The 19150-nt window shown below is 38.8% G+C and overlaps 1 protein-coding gene across 1 annotated transcript; it reads right to left on the bottom strand.

Moving 5' to 3' along the window:
• Nucleotides 1-6200: 6200 nt before the first annotated feature.
• LOC134866268 (cysteine-rich secretory protein LCCL domain-containing 1-like) lies at nucleotides 6201-17391 on the bottom strand. The gene is made up of 15 exons (XM_063886348.1): nucleotides 17162-17391; nucleotides 15822-16104; nucleotides 12326-12444; nucleotides 11347-11479; nucleotides 10761-10876; nucleotides 10556-10656; nucleotides 10237-10404; nucleotides 10068-10128; nucleotides 9860-9926; nucleotides 9182-9312; nucleotides 9027-9070; nucleotides 8862-8934; nucleotides 8454-8523; nucleotides 8173-8306; nucleotides 6201-7639 (listed from the first exon to the last, which is right to left on the bottom strand). Exons 2-15 carry the CDS (start codon nucleotides 16086-16088, stop codon nucleotides 7588-7590), a joined length of 1536 nt encoding a protein of 511 aa, XP_063742418.1. The 5' UTR covers nucleotides 16089-16104; nucleotides 17162-17391; the 3' UTR covers nucleotides 6201-7587.
• Between the last annotated feature and the right edge of the window lie 1759 nt (nucleotides 17392-19150).

Genomic DNA, 19150 nt, shown 5'->3' with positions numbered 1-19150 from the left:
ATGATGACTGCTGTAGTTTATATTCACTTGAAGGATTGGCTTTTGTATCCCTTCTTCCTAATTATGAGAATGAAAATACAACTTTGAATTTGTAATACAGATAGTGAATTCATTGTAGTTTTTTCTACATAAAGCAACATTGAAATGTTCTGTTCCTTACTTTACAATAATTAAAGCAACTTACTCTTAACTAAACCCTTTTGGTTGGTGTTTATAGGCTAAATGATAGTTTTGCCAACATCTGACTTAGCTTTAGTCATACAATTAGAATAGCAGAAGTCAGTCAAATTCATTGAATACTTCGTTTACTTAACTAATGTTACATACTTTAGGCAATATTAGTAAAAGAAAGGAAAACACAAATAACATTCAGTTTTACTAGCATACCACTATGGCTAATGTTGGGTAGCATTCACGTTAGCCAAGCTATACTTCCTTGAATTAAAATATTGCTAATGAAAATTTGGAGAATTGTGTAGCCATTTCTATGAGCCTGCTACCGTACGTCTTGCCATGTGACCCTCCTAGCTAAAGAAACATTATATGTACTGTAGTAGGCACATGTCCTAATTTAGCACCCCTACAATTTCAGAGTGCAATGGGCTTATACACCGCTCTCTAAAACATGGACAACGGAACACAAACATTTGTTATGATTACATACTTATGATCAAAATACTAGCTTTTCAACGACCATCCCGCAACACAGCCAAATATCAAGCAAATTCAACAAGACGTAGCAAGCTAGCTAATCTTACTTACAAATCCTTAGACGCTGATGATCCTGGTCTCACTCTTCACTCACACAGCACCGCGTCTTGCACTAGTGCATATAGTAACATAATGTCAGAGGTGGGAAGTAACAAAGTATATTTACTCAATTACTGTACTTAAGTACAATTTCAAAATACTTGTACTCCACTTGAATACGTTAATTGTAGCAATTGCTACTTTCCCTGCAGTATGCAAAGTCATTCAAACTAGCCGCACCTTTACCAGCTTTGATAAACACATTACATTACAGCCGCGGAAAAAATTAAGAGACCACTTCAGCATGATCAGTTTCTCTTTTTATTTTTGTATATGTTTGTCTTTTGAGTTAAATTACTTTTTTCTTAATTTATTGTATTCTATAAACTACTGGCATTTTTTCTCTGTGTTGGAATTTAACAGACACTGGAATGGCTTCCATACATGAAGAGATAAAGATTTAATTAATATTTTTTTCCGCAGCCGTATATAAATCTGAAATAGGCCACATAGACTACATAATGTATGTAGATATATTACATAATATATTATGTCAATATGTGTATATATATTATGTAGATCGTATATTCCAAAGATTATACTTTTGTACTTTTACTTGAGTAATCTTTTGAATGCAGGACTTTTATTTTTAACAGAGTATTCCTTCACTCTGATATGACACCTCGGCATAATGTTGCTTCAAATAACAATAATCAGTCAAAAGAAGGTTAATTGTTTTTTGATTTTAACAAAATGTAACAAAAAAGACTCTATGCAAATCTAATCATATTTCTGGCAAAAGATTATTTGTTTAAGGGACCAGAAGCCTGGGGTTATTAAACATTTTCATGAGAGCTTTTTTGAGAGTGTGTTTGGGATACAGTGCGTTGAGTGGCACTATAAAGACACCTCTGTGGGCATATAATCCTTAAACCATATAATTCAAAAATTTTAGCCTTTCATTTAATAATAAATTTGGCATGTTGGCCAAGTGGTATACTGTATAGTAGCATTGAAGATCAACAGTGCCTACCTTGTGCTCTTCATTAGGGACATGCCCACTCTACATACAGCTATGACCAGAACACCCAGTAGCATTTTTATTTATTTCATCTCCCTCTTCAAACTCTCAATCCTTTTAACACAAACAGTTTCACAGAAATTGGTTGTGTTTCGTCACATTGAAAAAGTAAACACAACAAATTAATGAATTTCCCTATGAAAATTTAAAAATTCTGGTCGTCGATGTGTGTACTCAGTCTGCCGTAAGCGACAGGAGGGCACCAGGGGAGCGTGGCAAGCAGTCAGACAACTATTTTTGGTACAAGTGGAAAATTTCTATGGGCATTCTATGGTGGTGGGGACCAACAGCAGAGGATGGAGGGGGGGGGGGGGGGGGGGGGGGAGAAAGTCTTGAGGGACTGTGGGAAACAGTGACCCTCTGCCACACTCTGCTGGCACTGGAGTTCTGCATGTGGGTTACCAACAAAACAGGAGGAGAGGGAGAACTGCAAAGCCCATAATTTGAGTTTTGGATCAGTGTATGTGTGTGAATGTGTTTGGGGGACAGGAGGTGTGGAGCTCTCGTGGAGGCAACATTCACCATCCTTAAAATGCGTTCGAGCCTCCAGTTCTTTCTATAAGAAAACAACCACCAATGTAATACACATGACAGAATACGGTACACATCTTGGGGATTAAAGCTGAAAGTGTCAAAGGCTTTTTCATTTGTTATTATTCATATCAAACCTTTTAGATGGGCATTAATGAGTGTCATAAGAAGGAAATTCAAAATGAGTGGAAAGATACTGGAGTTACAGCCTGTTGAGTAAAGAAAGAAAGTACTTTGGTAAAGGAGGGAGACAAGAGGTCAAAGTGAAGTAGGCAGATGTTTTTAGCAGTATTTCCAGAAGATGGGGAGCCAAAGTTTAAGTTGTTGTGATAGCCTGTCTATACTGGTTACTATGCAGTCCAATAAAAGTGTTTTTGTTAATGGAATTTCAAAACCATACAACTTGTATGTATTTCTCTGACCTGTCATCACCCACTAACCTGCCGAGTGGGCAGAGCATTGGCAGCAACGCTGTTTCCTGATGCGGTACGACATGTAGGTGCAAAATGAAAACACTCATGGTGTTTTGGATACTGATTTAACTAAAGTAAATGGATGTCTCAGTACACTTACGTCAATGAAATAAAAATAGCAAATTCAAAATAAATAATGACAACCATACCACAAATCCTATACCATCAATCATCTGTGAATCATGAACACAAACCTACACATAAAATAACATAACTTTAGGCTTTCATGTAGTTATTCATTTTGCGGAAGTAAAACAAGGAATACAATAGATTGTATATTTATATTGATAAAGTTTTAGAAGTAGAAAGCTGAATTTTGTTTTCTGTATTAAGCGTTGATTCTGAATCCCCTTATAGATCTATTCCCTCAAATAGAATGAGTAAAACCATCTGATTAAAACATTTACTTTAATTAAATGTATTATGTAAACAAATGACACATAATTGTATTCGGTTGGTTGAAAGCATTAATATTAAGTTAAACCTAATATTTTTTCTGCTTTCAACTAACCTACAAAAGTTAGGTGTAATCTATTGAGATAATTAATTTAATTAAATCCACATTTCAGTTTTTTTGGTGTACTCTAGCGCAATTGAACTGACACAAAGACTAATTCAATATGAATGTGTGACTTTGAAAAGCTTACAGATCTGTGTAGAGTGCTGAGAAAGTGGAGTGAAACAGTTGACAGATATAAATACACCTCAACCGAAAGAAAAGCCAGAGATGGGGAGATGATTACCATGTTTCGCCACCAAAACACAGCTGCAAACTATGTTAAAATAATAACAATGTCTAAATCTATGAGTGGCAAAAGGGCTGAGAGGAGGAAGTCCAACCACACACTCAAACACCAGCACTCACACACACGTTACTTCTCATTCTGCCCACAGTGATTGTTCGCCCACATGCACGGTGTGTGTCCACCCAGGAGTTAACCGCTTGAGGAGCCAGCTATAGCATGAGAGTGGTTGCATGAGATGTATTTAGAAAGTGTCTCACTTCTACACATGCACTACACATTCATTCACAGAAGTGTATTAAAACACACACATACAGACACACAAATATATATATATATATATATATATATATATATATATATATACACACGTGTTTCAGGCACGGCCAGCTGTGTCAAAATTTCAAACATATCTAAAAAACCTCATAATTGCCATGTCTGTTTGACGTTTCAGTGTTTTAGTGACCAACGCACACAATCAAAAAGGTTTAATTTCTATAACTGGCAACTGAGGAGTGTGTTGTTAAACTTACACAAATATCAGGCACAACTTTTTAAGTATTTGCTATGAAAAGACTTTTAAACTTTCCGTTGCAGCTAAATGTCATGGATTAAGTGTTCAAGGCCTGTAACTAGATCTATTTACAGAATCACAAGATGACACTTACGACTTTAAGTTAAAAATATAGACCAAAGATGGGTGACTAGGTTTAGTTTGGTCTGTAAGAGAACATTTTGAAGGCTTTGGCCTTGGCGCAGATTTACTGAAGCATTGAATGTATGCAGTGGCTTGCTGAGAAGTGTGGCCCACGGAGGGGAGAGTGCGTCCTTCAACTTGGTAGGGGCCCTCTCAAAGATGCCAGGTTTTACTCTGCTGAGTTCAACACATCAAGTTCAAGGGGCCATGTTTCCTTTCTCCAGGGGTTCAGAATTCCTAGCAGAGCACCTGGGCCCCTTTTACACACTGCATACTCGGCCATGTTTTACAGAACATCTTGGAAAATATATTTTGTTTGATACTGCCTTCATTGTATGTATAGCTTTTAACACAGGTCGCCCGCTTTACCATAATTCATTGCAAAGTCTTTGTTTGTAAGGCATTATTTATGTTTGCGGGCTAAATATCATGGAACAACAAAGACGCTAGAGTCCAAGGTTTACAGTTAGACCTCTGTTATACAGAGAGTTACTGTAGGAGCTATTACGCTGCTTAGATTGCAACTATGAAGTTGAAAGGAATAGTTTAACACTTTCTGAGACAGTGGGACTGGCAGGATTGTATTTCATTGTATGCACAAGAACGCCCTCTTTAAGGCTATACCTTTAACATCTAAGTTCCAAAACGTGCATATGCACTTCTCAACAAACGAGCATGAGAGAGAACAGATTTGAGGACGGATAACGTGGTAAATATGGAGAGTGGTATGTAACTTTCAGCAAGATATCCAATCGCACTTTTCCCAAAATGTAAAACTATACTCATTTTAAATAAGTATCCTGTAAACCACTGTAGAGCCTTAAGGACATCCTGGTTTACCGACCCACTGTAATGGACTGCTTGGCTTAGTGGGTGGCTATCCATCTGACCATACTTGCTGTCCGTCTGACTGATTGAGACATGACGCACAAATTGAATTCCATGTTGCCTGCCTACTCTTAATGCTTGAAAAAGCCTCTAATTGACTGCCATGATGGCGGACTGTCTAATTTCGGACTGACAGGCTGGCCAACTGCCTTGAGCAGTTCACAGGGGTCCTGTGCCAATGGCCGCCTCTGCAACAAGATCCTGTGAATTTTGACAGCACTGCGATTCTTGACTTCTTTCTCCAGGCGACTTGGCACAAACCCAGTTAGCATATGTTTTCTTGGTTTCTATTTTCTTGATGTGGTATGTAAAGGGTCATGTCCATTTCGGAAAAACTTCACTTGCCTCATGTGATGGTTAGACTGGACATACTGTATATACATTGGCAAATATTGGCCTTTTCAAGTTATGTGTTCTCTTGATATTGGAAGGTCCTGTTGTTGGAAGATAGTGTATGAAGACAACTTTTTGTAACATGTTCAGAAAACTGTATCTATAGTAATGGAAATACTCAAAGACTTTCAAAATGTAAACAAAAGAGCAGGTAAAATATCAATAACTTCAAAAGGAAATGTTTATTTTAGTATGTCCTCCTTTTCATAACTTGTCATACCCCATTTACTTGCAAAGTAACAGAGCATGTTTTTTCGTGTCTGCCTTATGTGAATGTGTGTCTAATGTCTGTGTGTGTGTGGCTCTTCATCAGAGTTAAGGGGTGACTGACAGGGTCTTTTTAGCTGGAATACACATCTGTGCCCGTCCAGATGAGGGGAACGGAAATGCATCCTGGGAAGTTGAGATCCGCGAAACACAAAGCTGGTCTTTGTCTCTGCAGCTTTTGGCACAGCCTGTGGTCCTGAGCACTTTAACATCTCTCTTAACTGACATTGAACTCAAATAGAGAAGTCATAGAAAAGACTGCAGGAACATGCACACATATGCTAATGTTGATACAAAAAAAGCAGGTAAAAAATGCATATTTGAAGGCAAAACTAGTTTTATTTTTTAAATCCAAAATCAACATTCGTCAACTCATATTTTAGGAATTTGGGTACAGCATTATCAAAAACGTATTCTCAAATTGAATTGACAGGATGTGAACTGGTTCAGGCAAAGGTTTTTCTTGAATTGGCATTTTTGGACTTAACTTAAAGCATGCAAACCCAACTGGTAGATAAGATCTCCTTCCTGGACCTGAAACAAGCAGCTTTCTCTTCCTCTGTGTTCCCTACAGTTTCTGGAAACACCCACAGCTTTCTAGAAAGACATTTCTCTCAAAAGTTTGATCCGCAGCTGAATTTGAGATGTTGTTGAAATGTTAATGCCCAGATTCCTCAGGCTATCCGGACGCTGAAGGAACTGATATTAAAAAAAGGTGGCCACTCAAACCATATGTCTGTAACCATATGTCCGCTAAAAATGAAAACAAGTATTATATAATACATGTAAACGGAGGAGCACACTCCAGCCTTTGGTTTAGTTTTTTTTTTTATAGTAGGAGAGTATAGTTTATTGATTTTATAACAATAAGAAATTACACAAAAAACATCTGAATTTGATCTGTGTGTGTTTTAATTGTGATTATTCCATACACATTCCTGGCCGGCCAGGATCCATTCATATAAATCTATAAACAAAGGCTGGGAAATGCAGCATAAAATAAAACAATATGTTACATACACAATATTTACAAAAAAAATGAATATACTAGAATTATTGCTTGTCCTTTATATATAAAAAAAAGCTTGAGTGACGGATATATGTTAAGCATACAGAATCAGAATCAGTTTCAGCATCTACTGCTTGATGCTGGTATTGCTTTTTGTCTGGCTGGCAAAATGTTATAAATATTGATAAACAAAAGGCAACCGTAGCAAATATTTAATCAAAAGGTGTTCAGTATTATTTACAATATTATGTACAAATATATACAATTAGTATTGTACTGCTTGAATAGTTGCTATATGATATGTAAGCCCAAACCAGAGTTAATAGGAGTTATGACAGTTGGTGTTTTAGAAGGCAAAATTGATGGTGGATGGCAGGGAGTGAATCCCCCCAGTTTTGTCTACCTATGCCTGAGGTCCTTTTATGTCATTTTCATTTTCAATATGTTATATTTTGACCTTCACATGTGAAATTGTTGGATTTGGTAGGGTGCTATATCTGGTGCTACACCAACTTGATACAATGTGATAAAAACACATTAGATCATGAAATCATGTCAGCAAGATATATGGCAGCCCCAATGTAATTAATGTAAAGCCTTGAGTAAAGCTATCTTACATATTTTGGGTCCGAAGGTGAAAAGCTGAATTTACTTGTGGCTTGATGTAATCACAGGTTGTAAGATGATAATGAGTGGGCTTGCTGGATGTGAAGTGGCCTTGTCTGATGGTACTCTGGTCCTTTAAGAGCAGTTCTTCAGATGACTGCAAACACTCTGAAGGCTTTTCCAGCGGATGGGTTAACTAAGCTGAAAAAAGAAGAACAAGGAGTGAACAAAGATGTGTAGAGTGAGGGTTAGGGTTAGGGTTAGGGTTTTGGGGAGTGCAGCAAGGTGCACGGGCTCTCAGGTAAGATGATTGTTTAAAAACCTGTCTAAAAACTCCCGCATTAAAAACCAATAAAAGTTTATAAAAGCCCTGTTTGGTCTGTGTTAAAAAATGAAATGAAATAAAATAAAGAAAATGCAATAAAAGGGATAAAAGAGAGCAGCGGCTGAAGCACAGAGCATGTGCAGCAGGGTTAAAACCTGTGCTCCTGCCCCCCTGAGGGGGTCTCCCCCGGTGGTGTGTCCGAGGCTGTGTTCCACGATATCTTGTAAAAGACCTGGTAAGTAAGCTAAACACATCTGGCTAAAGGGACCAAGGTTGGGTTAGGGTTCCCCCTCTGAAGATGTTGGCGGATCATCTGACTGTAATGACAATGACTGTCTTTTGAAAGACATTGTGGGCTCACTGTATCCCCTCTACTGTATGTGTACTTTTGTTTTGATCCCTGCAGTACCTCTCTGAGGAGATGCTGTTCTGGTAACTGCCAGTGTACTGCTTCCTTTTCTCCATAGGCATCACATCGAGGTACCCTCCTGCCTCATTCTGGATAACTCCAGCATGAATGGCTGCCCGGCAGATACTGGATTTCTGAAAGGCGAATAAACAAACTATTGATACTTGGCATTTGAGACACCATTCATATTATCAAATGCTATGGCTTTGCTTTACTGGCTATGGTATATCTACATGAAATCAATGAAATACTACATTTATGACCATGACGCAAGAACATACATCTGAGTAGTATTTTGTCCCGATGACTCGTGCTCCACTCTCACGCACACAGTTCCTGGGACAATACAACCTAAAGAAAAAGACAGAGCATACTTATAATTGAAATCAGTGTATTCACAGGATTTTATGTATGTTCAGACTGTTTTAAATGCAGGGCCCAATAATTATAGGTCTATGGATTGATCATTGATGATGCGGAAGTGTTAGCAGGGTAGCCAATGGTATATTAGCATGCTCTGGCTAAAGGCTAGTGTTTATACATTACTCTGAATCTTTACTGTCACATGGGTCAAATAGCTAACCACTATTACCAAGAAGAACTGTGACTCATTGGCTTGGTCGGTTGTGGTCAAGTTCATTAAGATTTTTTCAGTCACCTAAAGGAATAATTCTAAAGCAGAATGTTACCTGGCACAGTGTCGCACAGGTTTTTTGTAAGGGCAGAAAAGTTCAACAGTGGTGTCACATCTTACTGCCTTGACTGAAAGAAAAAAAGGCAATGTAAAATTAATGTGTTTCTGTATGCAGATGACATGTTGTTATATCTCTTTAATGAGAAAAAATGCTCCTTACCAGGAACCGTCTCTATTTTGAAGGAGTTTGCGCTTCTGTTTTTCCTGCGAATTTAAGAAAAAGGTCATGGAGTTAATGGTCTGTACTGCATCCATCATTCCATTTATACTCAATAGTAGAATTGAAAAATACTAAATAAATAGACTGATTCATACCCTATGGATTGAATACCATTCTTGTACGACTTGTTGAATTGTTGTTTTCTACCAAGTCTGGTCACATCCAGCCATCCTCCATCATTGTCAATAACACCAGCATGCAAACCAGCTCCACACACACTCGATTGCTGCAATAAAAGACACAGATTTGGTTGTTTCATACATCTAAATATAGCTTTAAATCAGCATACATTTATTTCTCAAATAACTGTATTGATCTGTAATGACTCAAGAGAAAATGATATATATGTGCATATACTGTTTATTTCGCTGTCTGTTTAATTCCTTTTCATTTACTTAATTTGTTTACTTATAAAACCTGCGAGCTATGCCTTGGCTCTGATTGCAAAAAAATGTTTAAATGGTACAACAGGTACTGTTACTATGCAATTATAGACTCCATTGTTCAGTGTTCATAAAAAGTAAAAAGAAAGTATGCATGGTAATGTTTCCTTCATTCTACAGCAGTTTGTTCTGAATTCTGTTAAAAAAATTACAATGTATCCAGTGTCGACAGTATCTCACAGTTAATTGACTCGTAATCCCTGTATCATAATACATAATGTATGCCTAGATTTCTACACAACCCCAATGAATTTTCCGTAGATACATAAATGTAACAGCGGTTGTCCAAAAATGTACTGAAAATGTAAGTTGTCTCTGGCGATCCCTTACCATGTCATAATGTCCACTCCCAACAACTCTTCCAGGGCTGTCAAGGCAGCCAGGTGGACACTCATATCTAGGGAAAAGAACAAGAGTTTAGTGAACACAACTAGGAAATGGTGCTTAGCCCATTACATTTTAATTCTAGTAAAATAATTCAATCGTTCATCGCATGATATTTTTCAGAATTTGTGTCTCTATATTCCAAAGCATTTACCTGTTACAGGTTGTTCCCTTGCACCGATCTCTCAGTTTCGTCTCACAGTCGACCTGTTGACCTACAATAAAAAAAGTTCTATCACAACCTAATTTTAATAACAGTAAGGATATACACTCTCAGAACGGCTTCATTAAGAGAGATGTAGTATTGTCAGAGCAGTACTTACACATCTGCTCTGTGTTGACAACCTGGTTTTTCTCCAGGTTGTCGTTGGGTGAGGGGTCTGGCGTCTGGGCCCTGGGCTGCGGCTCCCTGTCCCTTACTGCTTCTGTTTCAGGTTCAATGTAATTGGTCTCCTCAAGCTCGGGTGCTGTACGCCTTTCAACGCCCCCATCTGAAAACATGGATACAAAATTGTCACTGTATTGTATTTCGATCCCACTTTTTCTTAATTAAACTATTATTAACTTCTAAGGTAGGTATAAAGGTATGAAGGGAAATAAGAAAAGGCAAAATAATATATAAGACTCAGGATCCAAACTCACCTTTGTAGCAGAGATTGTCCCTGCAGCCTCCAGCATAGCTAGCTGGACATGCAGAACAGGGTGATCCATATTTGTACGGAGCATGACCCCACCAGTTGCCTCTGAAAAGTTGTAGTTAAAAGGGAAAAAATATATATCTGATAATGAGATACAACAAGTATTGATCTTAGTTATTTTGAGGAAGCTGAAATATGCAAAAACTTACGGTGGAGAGTAGTTGCAAACCAGATAGACTGCTTTAGTCCAGATCATTCCCCACACGTTCATATTGTAACACACATTTATGGCACAACCAATACGATTGCTAGTTGCCCACACCAACTGAAAATGAATATAAACACAGAAACAAAGTAAAAATGTTAGTAGTGCCGTCACATTTGGTGGAGCTTGTAGCTGAATTTCCCAAAGGCAGATCAAGTGTTAGTGTTCTACTATGTGCGGTAGAGCAAGATTTGTGGGTCTCACAATCATATGAGGATAATTAATGATATATTGATGAGCTTCAGCTAATCCAATGGATCCAAAAAAGGAAATTAATACAGATATACAATAATATTGACATTTAACCTGTATAAGCAGACAAAGGAATTTGCAAGAAATGTCCTGCTATATGACAGGTCGATAAGAGAGTGACGAAAAAAGGCTGACAAAGCGGTTAAAAAGGAGCTCTATTCAGCCTGTGTTAAAACAAACAACTTTTTGCTTAATTACAATTTTCGTTAAATGAAAAGCCTAAAGTAATCCAAAGGCAACTATGACCCTTTAATACATGGAAGTAAAAAAGCTCTTACCTGAGTGTAGTGGGTACAAACAGGTCCTGAACATCTGAATGGGCAGTGTGGGTTACATTCCTGGGAGTAGGGATAGCTGTAGTACCTCACCTCATCGTACCATGCCTGCACATGATAGGTAGGTGGACGGTCCCTAAAGTCCCCAAAGAAGTGTTACACTGCATCTTTTTATTACATCATCAAAAAGACATGTGACAATAACTATATTCAAGTCTAGTCCAAGAATGCATTCTCATCTCAAGTGTTGGACACACTGCATTGTTTAAGGTTTCCGTTAGCAAGGCAATTCACCTGTAACACAATAAAATGCCCTCATGGAGAATTCCAAGGAGAAAGTCTTCCCTTTTTCAAGATTTTCACTGAAGAGATTTTAGCACTTCATAGCAGAATATACACAGGGGTTATTGATGACATTAAAGGAAGGTTGCTTTCAAATAGGGTGGGCCATTTCCCAGGTACCAAGTATTCATACAGTAATAGTTGTTTTAACAGTTTCTTGTATAACAGCATTTTTAATTGTATTATTTTCTTGTGAATCTGTTCTTTCCTGTACTTTTTCAGTAACTCTTTTGTTGCTTTATACTCCTGAATTTGAAAAGGGGATAAATAAAGGTCCATATTTTCTTAACTGAAAATATGTCTATCGTGATGATTATAGCTGTATTTATATTTGTATAGCCACTGGTGGGCAACAAATCAGGCTGACAAAAACACATATTACACATTATTACTCTATGAAGGCAAAGATGTCAGCAAACAATTGAGTATGTAGCAGACCTGGCACAATATTAGCATGTATACATAGTTTGGTTCAATGACCCGTTACTAATGTAAGTCCAATATTCAGTCTTTTTTTAGCTCTTTAATTAAACACGAAACAGGAAAAGTGGTATCCTGAGTAAGAGTCATTAACATTAAAATACTTCTGTATGAAAAATCACATAACTTTCACAATTCCCTCCACTTTATACATACACACCTGCCCCAATGCGCTCCAAGGTTTTGGCCTATTTGTGTCAACATGTGGCTCGGCCCGTGTTCCCATCGACAGGTATGTGCCCAGTGCTCTGCGCTCCTCTCTAACTCATAGTCCCATACCTGGGGAGAATACACACAAAAACACAAAAGGTCCTTGGTTAAATAGTTACTTGCCTTTGGAAAGATGAACATAACCCAACTCTAAAGGTCCACCAGGGTAGGTGGCTCATACTTTTGTCAGCTGGTACATAAAGCATTAGGTTCAGTAATATTAGTTTTCTTCTGGGCTCCAGGTTAAACTCAATGAGTTTGTTTGAGGTCAGGGCTGCTTTGCCTCCAATTGATGTTTGCAGACCTGGAACTCCATTCTGGATTACCCTCATGATTTAAGTTGGCTAAGTGGCCACTTACCATAGTTGCGGCTGTAATTGCTACTCATTGCATGTTTTCAGATATCGATTAAACTAAACTACTTTAAATTCCATTGAACATAATCTGAAAGTAACCAGACTTACTTGAAGGAAAGTGAACCTGAAAGATGAACCTGCTCTTTACTTTAAGGTAAAGTGACTGTACTGTATGCATGTCTCTCGCAAATTTAACACAGTATAGTCAAAACTAGGCCCCTCCTATTTGGCACACACATTGACTCTCCTACACACAGACACATACATGAGAGAGAAGGAAAACAGAGAGGTATCACTACCACCACATCAACTTGCAGTATTGTGCTACTATTCATTGCGGTTGTTTCATAGCTTGTTTCCAGTAAGTTTTGGTCTCATAAAACAAACTGAGGTAGAAAAATCTGACAAATAAAAGCTACTAAAACAAACACTGTCTGTTTTAGGGGCTTGATGCCATTTATACTGTAAAAACTTCACACAAAGCAGGAAAGCAGAGCATGGGTGTACAGGATTGAGTATTTCCAACGCACCATATTTTAATGGTGACTTTGTTTGCGAGCGAGAAGAAAAGGTGCAGTGTGCTCTGTCATTGAACTGTTTGGTTGCATTACAGCTATCACACATCAAAACTAACAGGATAATGCTCAAGTGCGGAGTTGCCACTGCTGTGATTGACCACGATAATGTGTTCCATATGTTTGGCACGGCTAGCACACTGTGCACACTGTTGCTCATTCACAGTGGTGCTGCTTACTGTTCAGGCCTGATTGGAGAATTTTGACTCTTCGGCTCTTTTCTTTCTTGGCCACGGTCCAGCTGTGGCTGAGATGCTAACACTGTTGTTGTGTGTTTTCTGCTTTAACCTTGTGCAGAGTTGCCGTGTGGAAGGCCTACTATATTTTTCCAAGATCATTACATGATATTGTATGTGTTAGGTCAGATTTGAAACATTCCAATTTTTGCAGCTTTTGCCAAGTAGGTTAAATTGTCGACTTGGTTTGTCTGTCTGTAGGATCATGGAATTAAATGTTTTACATTTGTAAGACATTTTTTTGAAGGGTGAAAAATCGACCAAGGAATACTTATAACATTGTGGTTCAGATCCGAATATCGGGGGGAAACCCAAATTATGTGTCACTTTTTCCAACATCGCTATAAGGGGATTTGTGCTACAGTATATTCATGTCATGTCCAATAATTAGAAAAAATGTTTCTACAATGGGAAATGTATATGAACACCCCTTCAATTTGGATAAAAAGAAGACAACGTGTTCTTTAAATGCTCTAAGCAATCAGATACACAACATCTTCCTCAGTTAGAGAAAGCTAGCTAGCTAGAGAAATTGAACCATACGAGAATCATGTGGGTTATAAATGCATAGGCAGAACTCCACCTTAACAAATACGCTTTTGCCATTAGACATTTTAAAGCACTTAGTAGAACCTAGAATGTGTGTAAGGAAATACTACCCCCCTGCACAGGCCATTAGTCGCTACTCTTGCAGGTTGAAATCACATTTGATACCAAAAAATCTACAGCGGATACTAATGATCACTGTCAGCTCATTATTCTTTCTTTGATCTCGTTATTCTTCATCCTCAATTAACCAGCACAGATGGAGATGGACTGCCCGCAGGCCTTTGGAGAACGGTCACTGTAACAACTAACAATCGCCTTTTGCATTCCAAAGAGCATTAAGTTCCCAAAACACAGAGCTGTTTCCAGCCATCTGCCAGGACCACCTCTACTACAAGGGGAAGCGCAACATGTCTTACAGCAGTGGATTAATTGGGAATACTTAATAAAACAAGAGCCATCCCCTGCTTAGGAAATGTAAGGTACACGGAATGTTTTACATAGATGCTTGTAATTTAATTTTATGGTTAAAGTAACCTAGAGGTATTTTTTTCGGTAAAATCTGCTGTGCAAGAAGGGACAGACTTTAGATGCAACAGTGCTTTAAAAGCATTGCTGAGTGGCTTTTTTAAAAAAACAAAAATAAAGAAGTCAGAGCTGCAAATAAACTGCAGTCCTCCTGGCCTTCAAATCCTGCAATCTGAAAACCAAACACTTGGTCCTCATCATTCTCCTGCCTCACCACATCATTATAATCAGTAATAGTATCCCTTGCTTTAGAAACACTAGATAAGTGTAAATAACATACATTTACACTACCATGCCCTGCACTTCAAACAGTGAGGCTCAACATGTTTGAAATAGATTCACCGCTGTGGCACCAAAATGAGATGCGTGGAGGATCAAACAAAAGATAACATCGGCCTTGGCCAGGGTTTGAGTGAGCTGCAACGGATGAGGAGAGAGGAGGCGAAGGGCGAGAGTGAAAGCAGAGCAGGGTGAAGAAAAGCCTCAGGGAAAGCATGTGAGGCTAGAAGGCAGGGAGACAAAGTCAGCAGGAGCAGAAATGTAGCGATAGAATAAGGAGACGAGGGGCAGGAACGGAAGGAGGGAGGGCAGGATGGTTGAGGTAGAGGGCAGGACAACACTGCGGGGGTGAAAGCTGGATGTAGGCCAGGGTCAGCAAGGGCGGGCAAGCAGGAGGCAGGAGCTAGCGTGATGGGGGCTTTGGATGCAGATCTTGTTCTGTCCGTATTGCCTAACCTACTATGCTGACACAGCTACAGTGCCAGAGGCCTGCTGTGGCCCTTTATGGTTGGACGGCATTCAGTAAAATGTCAATCAAAATGAACTGAATTTGTATCCGTTTAACTTGAGTAATTTTATTCACTATTTAAAAAATACTGGTAGGGTTTATTTATTACCCCCACCAAGCTTGTGTTCTCTGTCTGTGTGATTGTATATTTGTCTGTCAACAGGATTATGGGAAATTAATACTAGCCTGATTTTCATGAAACTTGTTTGATGGGCCAAGAAAGAACCCATTGGATTTCGGATTGGATACAAATCATGGAGTATGTTTCATTTAACATTGCAAGATAGTGCCATTTTAATTTAGATACCGTACAAACAGAAATCTATGCAGGGGAAGATTCTTTAAATTATTATTTGTATTCTATTGTGAGGAAATTAAACTACAGTATATAAGTGGCAGCTTTTTCCTGAGGACCTACCATATACTCCATGTTGGATGCTGGAGGGTGGACCTGACCCCGCAGCTTGTTGTGAAGGTCCAGGATAAGGTGCATGTCTCCTTCGCTGATTGCCCTCTTCCCTCTGGACCTGACCTTCCACCATTCCTCATCTTTGTCCCTGTACTTGTCGAGGATGTACTCAAGATTTGTAGAGTTGGTGAGCACGACAGCCAGGACGGTTTGAGTCAAGCACAGGAACAAGCTTGCTGCTCTAACCCAGGCCAGGAAAGGAATGGACTTCTTCATGACAGAGTTAATCCCACTGTGGAATCAAGAATACTTTTTGATTCTGCAAAACAAAAAGGGCATATTTAAATATCGGAGATGGGTTTGCAGGTCTTGAGTCTCTCAAGTTGCAAGACAAGTCCTAAATCAAGACTGAAAAGAACCAATTTGCATTTCGAGTCCTACACAGGTCATACAGCCTCTTGAACAGAGATAAGGCCTTTTTGGACCTGCACATCTTTTATATCCCTCAGGACCTTATCTTAAACATCGATGGTTCTTTCCTTCAACTTGCTTTCAGATTGGTTCAAAAGAAGTCAATCTGGGGAATTAAGTGTCACTTTGCCTCAAACGAAAAAATGAATACCATTAGTCAATATAGTAAATAAAGGGAAATTCATAGATTTGTGGCAGTATTTTCAAGACTAAACTCCAACTAAATAGTATGCAAGCATTAGTGTTCAATTCCAAGTCGATTTTGATTTGGCACATAATCAAGTTTCTTAAACTCTTTACAGTAGAACAACTTCAGTTTGAATTTCAGTAAAACATAGGAGAATATTGACTGAAGGCTTAATTCACATCAGTGTACACATTCATTTTCCATCTTCTCAGCAAGCTTTTCTGCACTACAGCATTTTTATAAAATAGCCCCAAACCTCACATCCAACCTGTGTCTCTCTTTACATAATGCTGTAATTATAGGAGACTTCAAACAGTAAGGGGTAATACAGCTTCCAGCAGTGTGAGTGCATCTGCAGGTCACTGCATCAGTACAAACAGTAGGACCAGTGTAAACTGAGTTTTCAGACGTTGTTACAGTGCAGGAGAATTAGTGCGCATGCGTAAATTACTGTACCGCAACATGCACTGAAGGAATGATGCAGCATTGGAACTAATTAGGTATTGAAAGACATTTAACTTTATTGTTATTTTTATGACTTTTTGAGCAAACTAATCTAGAGATATTGTTTGATACAAAAACTAGTTCAAAAGAGAATATTGTAAAAATTAGGAAATATAGGAATACTTTTAAAAGAGAAAACATTAGATAAGCTCGACATATTTCTGAGTAACAAAAACACACATTTTACCTTTAAATTCCGTCAAATCGATCGGAGTATCTCAATTGCAATACTCCAGATGCAAAAACTCCTTGAGATTATGGCAGAATTGCAGTTTTCGAAACAAGAGAGCCTTTAATTCCATTCAACAAGCAACATAAGGGCACGCAATCTGTACATCCATGCGGGGAGAGAGAGCTCCGAAATGTTTATAGGTACCTGTTGAATTCCTCAGCTGGCTCAGTGCGCTACTGGCTGCATGGGACCGCTGCACATTTTGCGTTTATATGCCAAATTTGCGCTTAGCAACGCGCAACGCATAGGACCACGCCTCCAGAAACCCTGGTGCTCCCACCGCCTTACGGCACCCCACCTCACAAATACTCTCCTAACACACACACACACACACACACACACACACACACACACGCACACACGCACACACACACACACACACACACACACACACACACACGCACACACGCACACACGCACACACACACACACACACACACACTGTTTGGGTGTTGATCTGTTTGAGGAGGCACCTGATAGATGTGACGTTAAGGTAAACTTGTAATGTTGTGAGAACAGCCCACTCCTGACATAAATATTGCATTTTGCTTTTTCCAGATTTTTTTGTTTGGCAGGAAGACATGGCCCAAAGTAGTTATTGGCATCAGAGAAAAGGCTACAGTGTAAAAACCATGGAGTCATATAAAGCCCCCTGGTGATAAGAACACAAAGCCAATAAGAAGTCCAAAGAATTAAGAAGCAAAATTGCAGTGTGGCATTTCCAATACTTTATGAATACTTGTCACTGTATGTGTTCTGCAGGAACACAGTTTGCAGTCATACGCTTCCACAAATAACATAACAACAGTGATTATATAGTAATAATGAGTTGCACAAATGCATCAAACATCACAGCATCTGTGAGTGTTGTGCTAATTTTCCTTGAGGGCAGAACTTGTCTCGGATCATATCAGGTCTTTTGTTGTGTGTGACAAACCAGCAGGGTGGCCAGTATTCCCCTGTGACATGACCACAAAGCACTGATTCATCTGCTTTTGCATACACTAGAACATTTGTGAAATTTTGTGGGCTGTGTTTTTGTGTGGGCTCTCTCTCTCTCTCCCTCTCTCTCTCTCTCTCTCTCTCTCTCTCTCTCTCTCTCTCTCCTCTCTCTCTCTCTCTTTCTCTAAGCTTCCTCAACTCCAACATACTCTGCTCTGACTGTCTATAAGCAAAAAGATTATTTAAAGGGGCCCCTATTATGCACATTCCTGGTACATATTTGTATTTTGTGCCTCTACCGTGACATGTTTCCATGCTTGAATGTTTAAAAAGGTTTTAATTTTTCTCATAATGCCTGTGCTGCACACCTCTGTTCACCCTCTTTCTGAAACCAGAGCCCTGTCCCTGCTCAGATTCGTTAGCTGGCCAGCTCTGTTGTTATTGGTCAACTACTAAGAGATGCAGTGATGTCATTATGTTACAAAAGTAAACAAAGACACTGTTTCAGGCAGGGGGGAAGTGTGTGGGAGAGAAACTCCCTCTAGAGGGAAGTTTGGGATTTTAGCATTTGCAGACCATTTACATGCACAAACTCCTATAACACACTACAGGAAAGGGAAAACCCCAAAAAGCGAAATAGGGCCCCTTTAAAAATGTCATTGAGTTTTGCAAATTAAGCCAAACAAGAGGAAATATATAAAACACTGCAAATAACTGCTAATAAACAACAAATGAATGTGCACACCAACAGAGTGAGTACAAAGGTACATCAGCATGTCATGAGGCAAATTCTGACCAAATAATACAAAGTGATTTTCAGATACAGGAGAATGTTTTGCAATTTGGCTCCTAAAATGTTATGAATTCAATTGGTCAGCACATTGTCAAATCAAATAAACTGCTTATTGTTCGGCCACATGGGTCATTGTCTGCTCCTCTCGGACTGTAGTCTTGCCAGCTGAGTTTTATCTATTATTATTCTGATTTTATACAGTATTTTTG

Source organism: Eleginops maclovinus, chromosome 6 (genome assembly GCF_036324505.1).
Source record: "Eleginops maclovinus isolate JMC-PN-2008 ecotype Puerto Natales chromosome 6, JC_Emac_rtc_rv5, whole genome shotgun sequence".
Taxonomy (NCBI): Eukaryota; Metazoa; Chordata; class Actinopteri; order Perciformes; family Eleginopidae; genus Eleginops; species Eleginops maclovinus.
Note: the sequence above shows the minus strand (reverse complement) of the source record. Positions and strands in the feature narration are given on the sequence as shown.

Coding starts and splice junctions, on each gene's coding strand:
- LOC134866268 (XM_063886348.1), bottom strand. CDS start 16,088: ATGAAGAAGTCCATTCCTTTCCTGGCCTGGGTTAGAGCAGCAAGCTTG. Junction 10,877..11,346: donor TTTGTACCCACTACACTCAG/GTAAGAGCTTTT, acceptor ATTCATTTTCAG/TTGGTGTGGGCAACTAGCAA. Junction 9,313..9,859: donor GGAGTGGACATTATGACATG/GTAAGGGATCGC, acceptor CTTTTATTGCAG/CAATCGAGTGTGTGTGGAGC.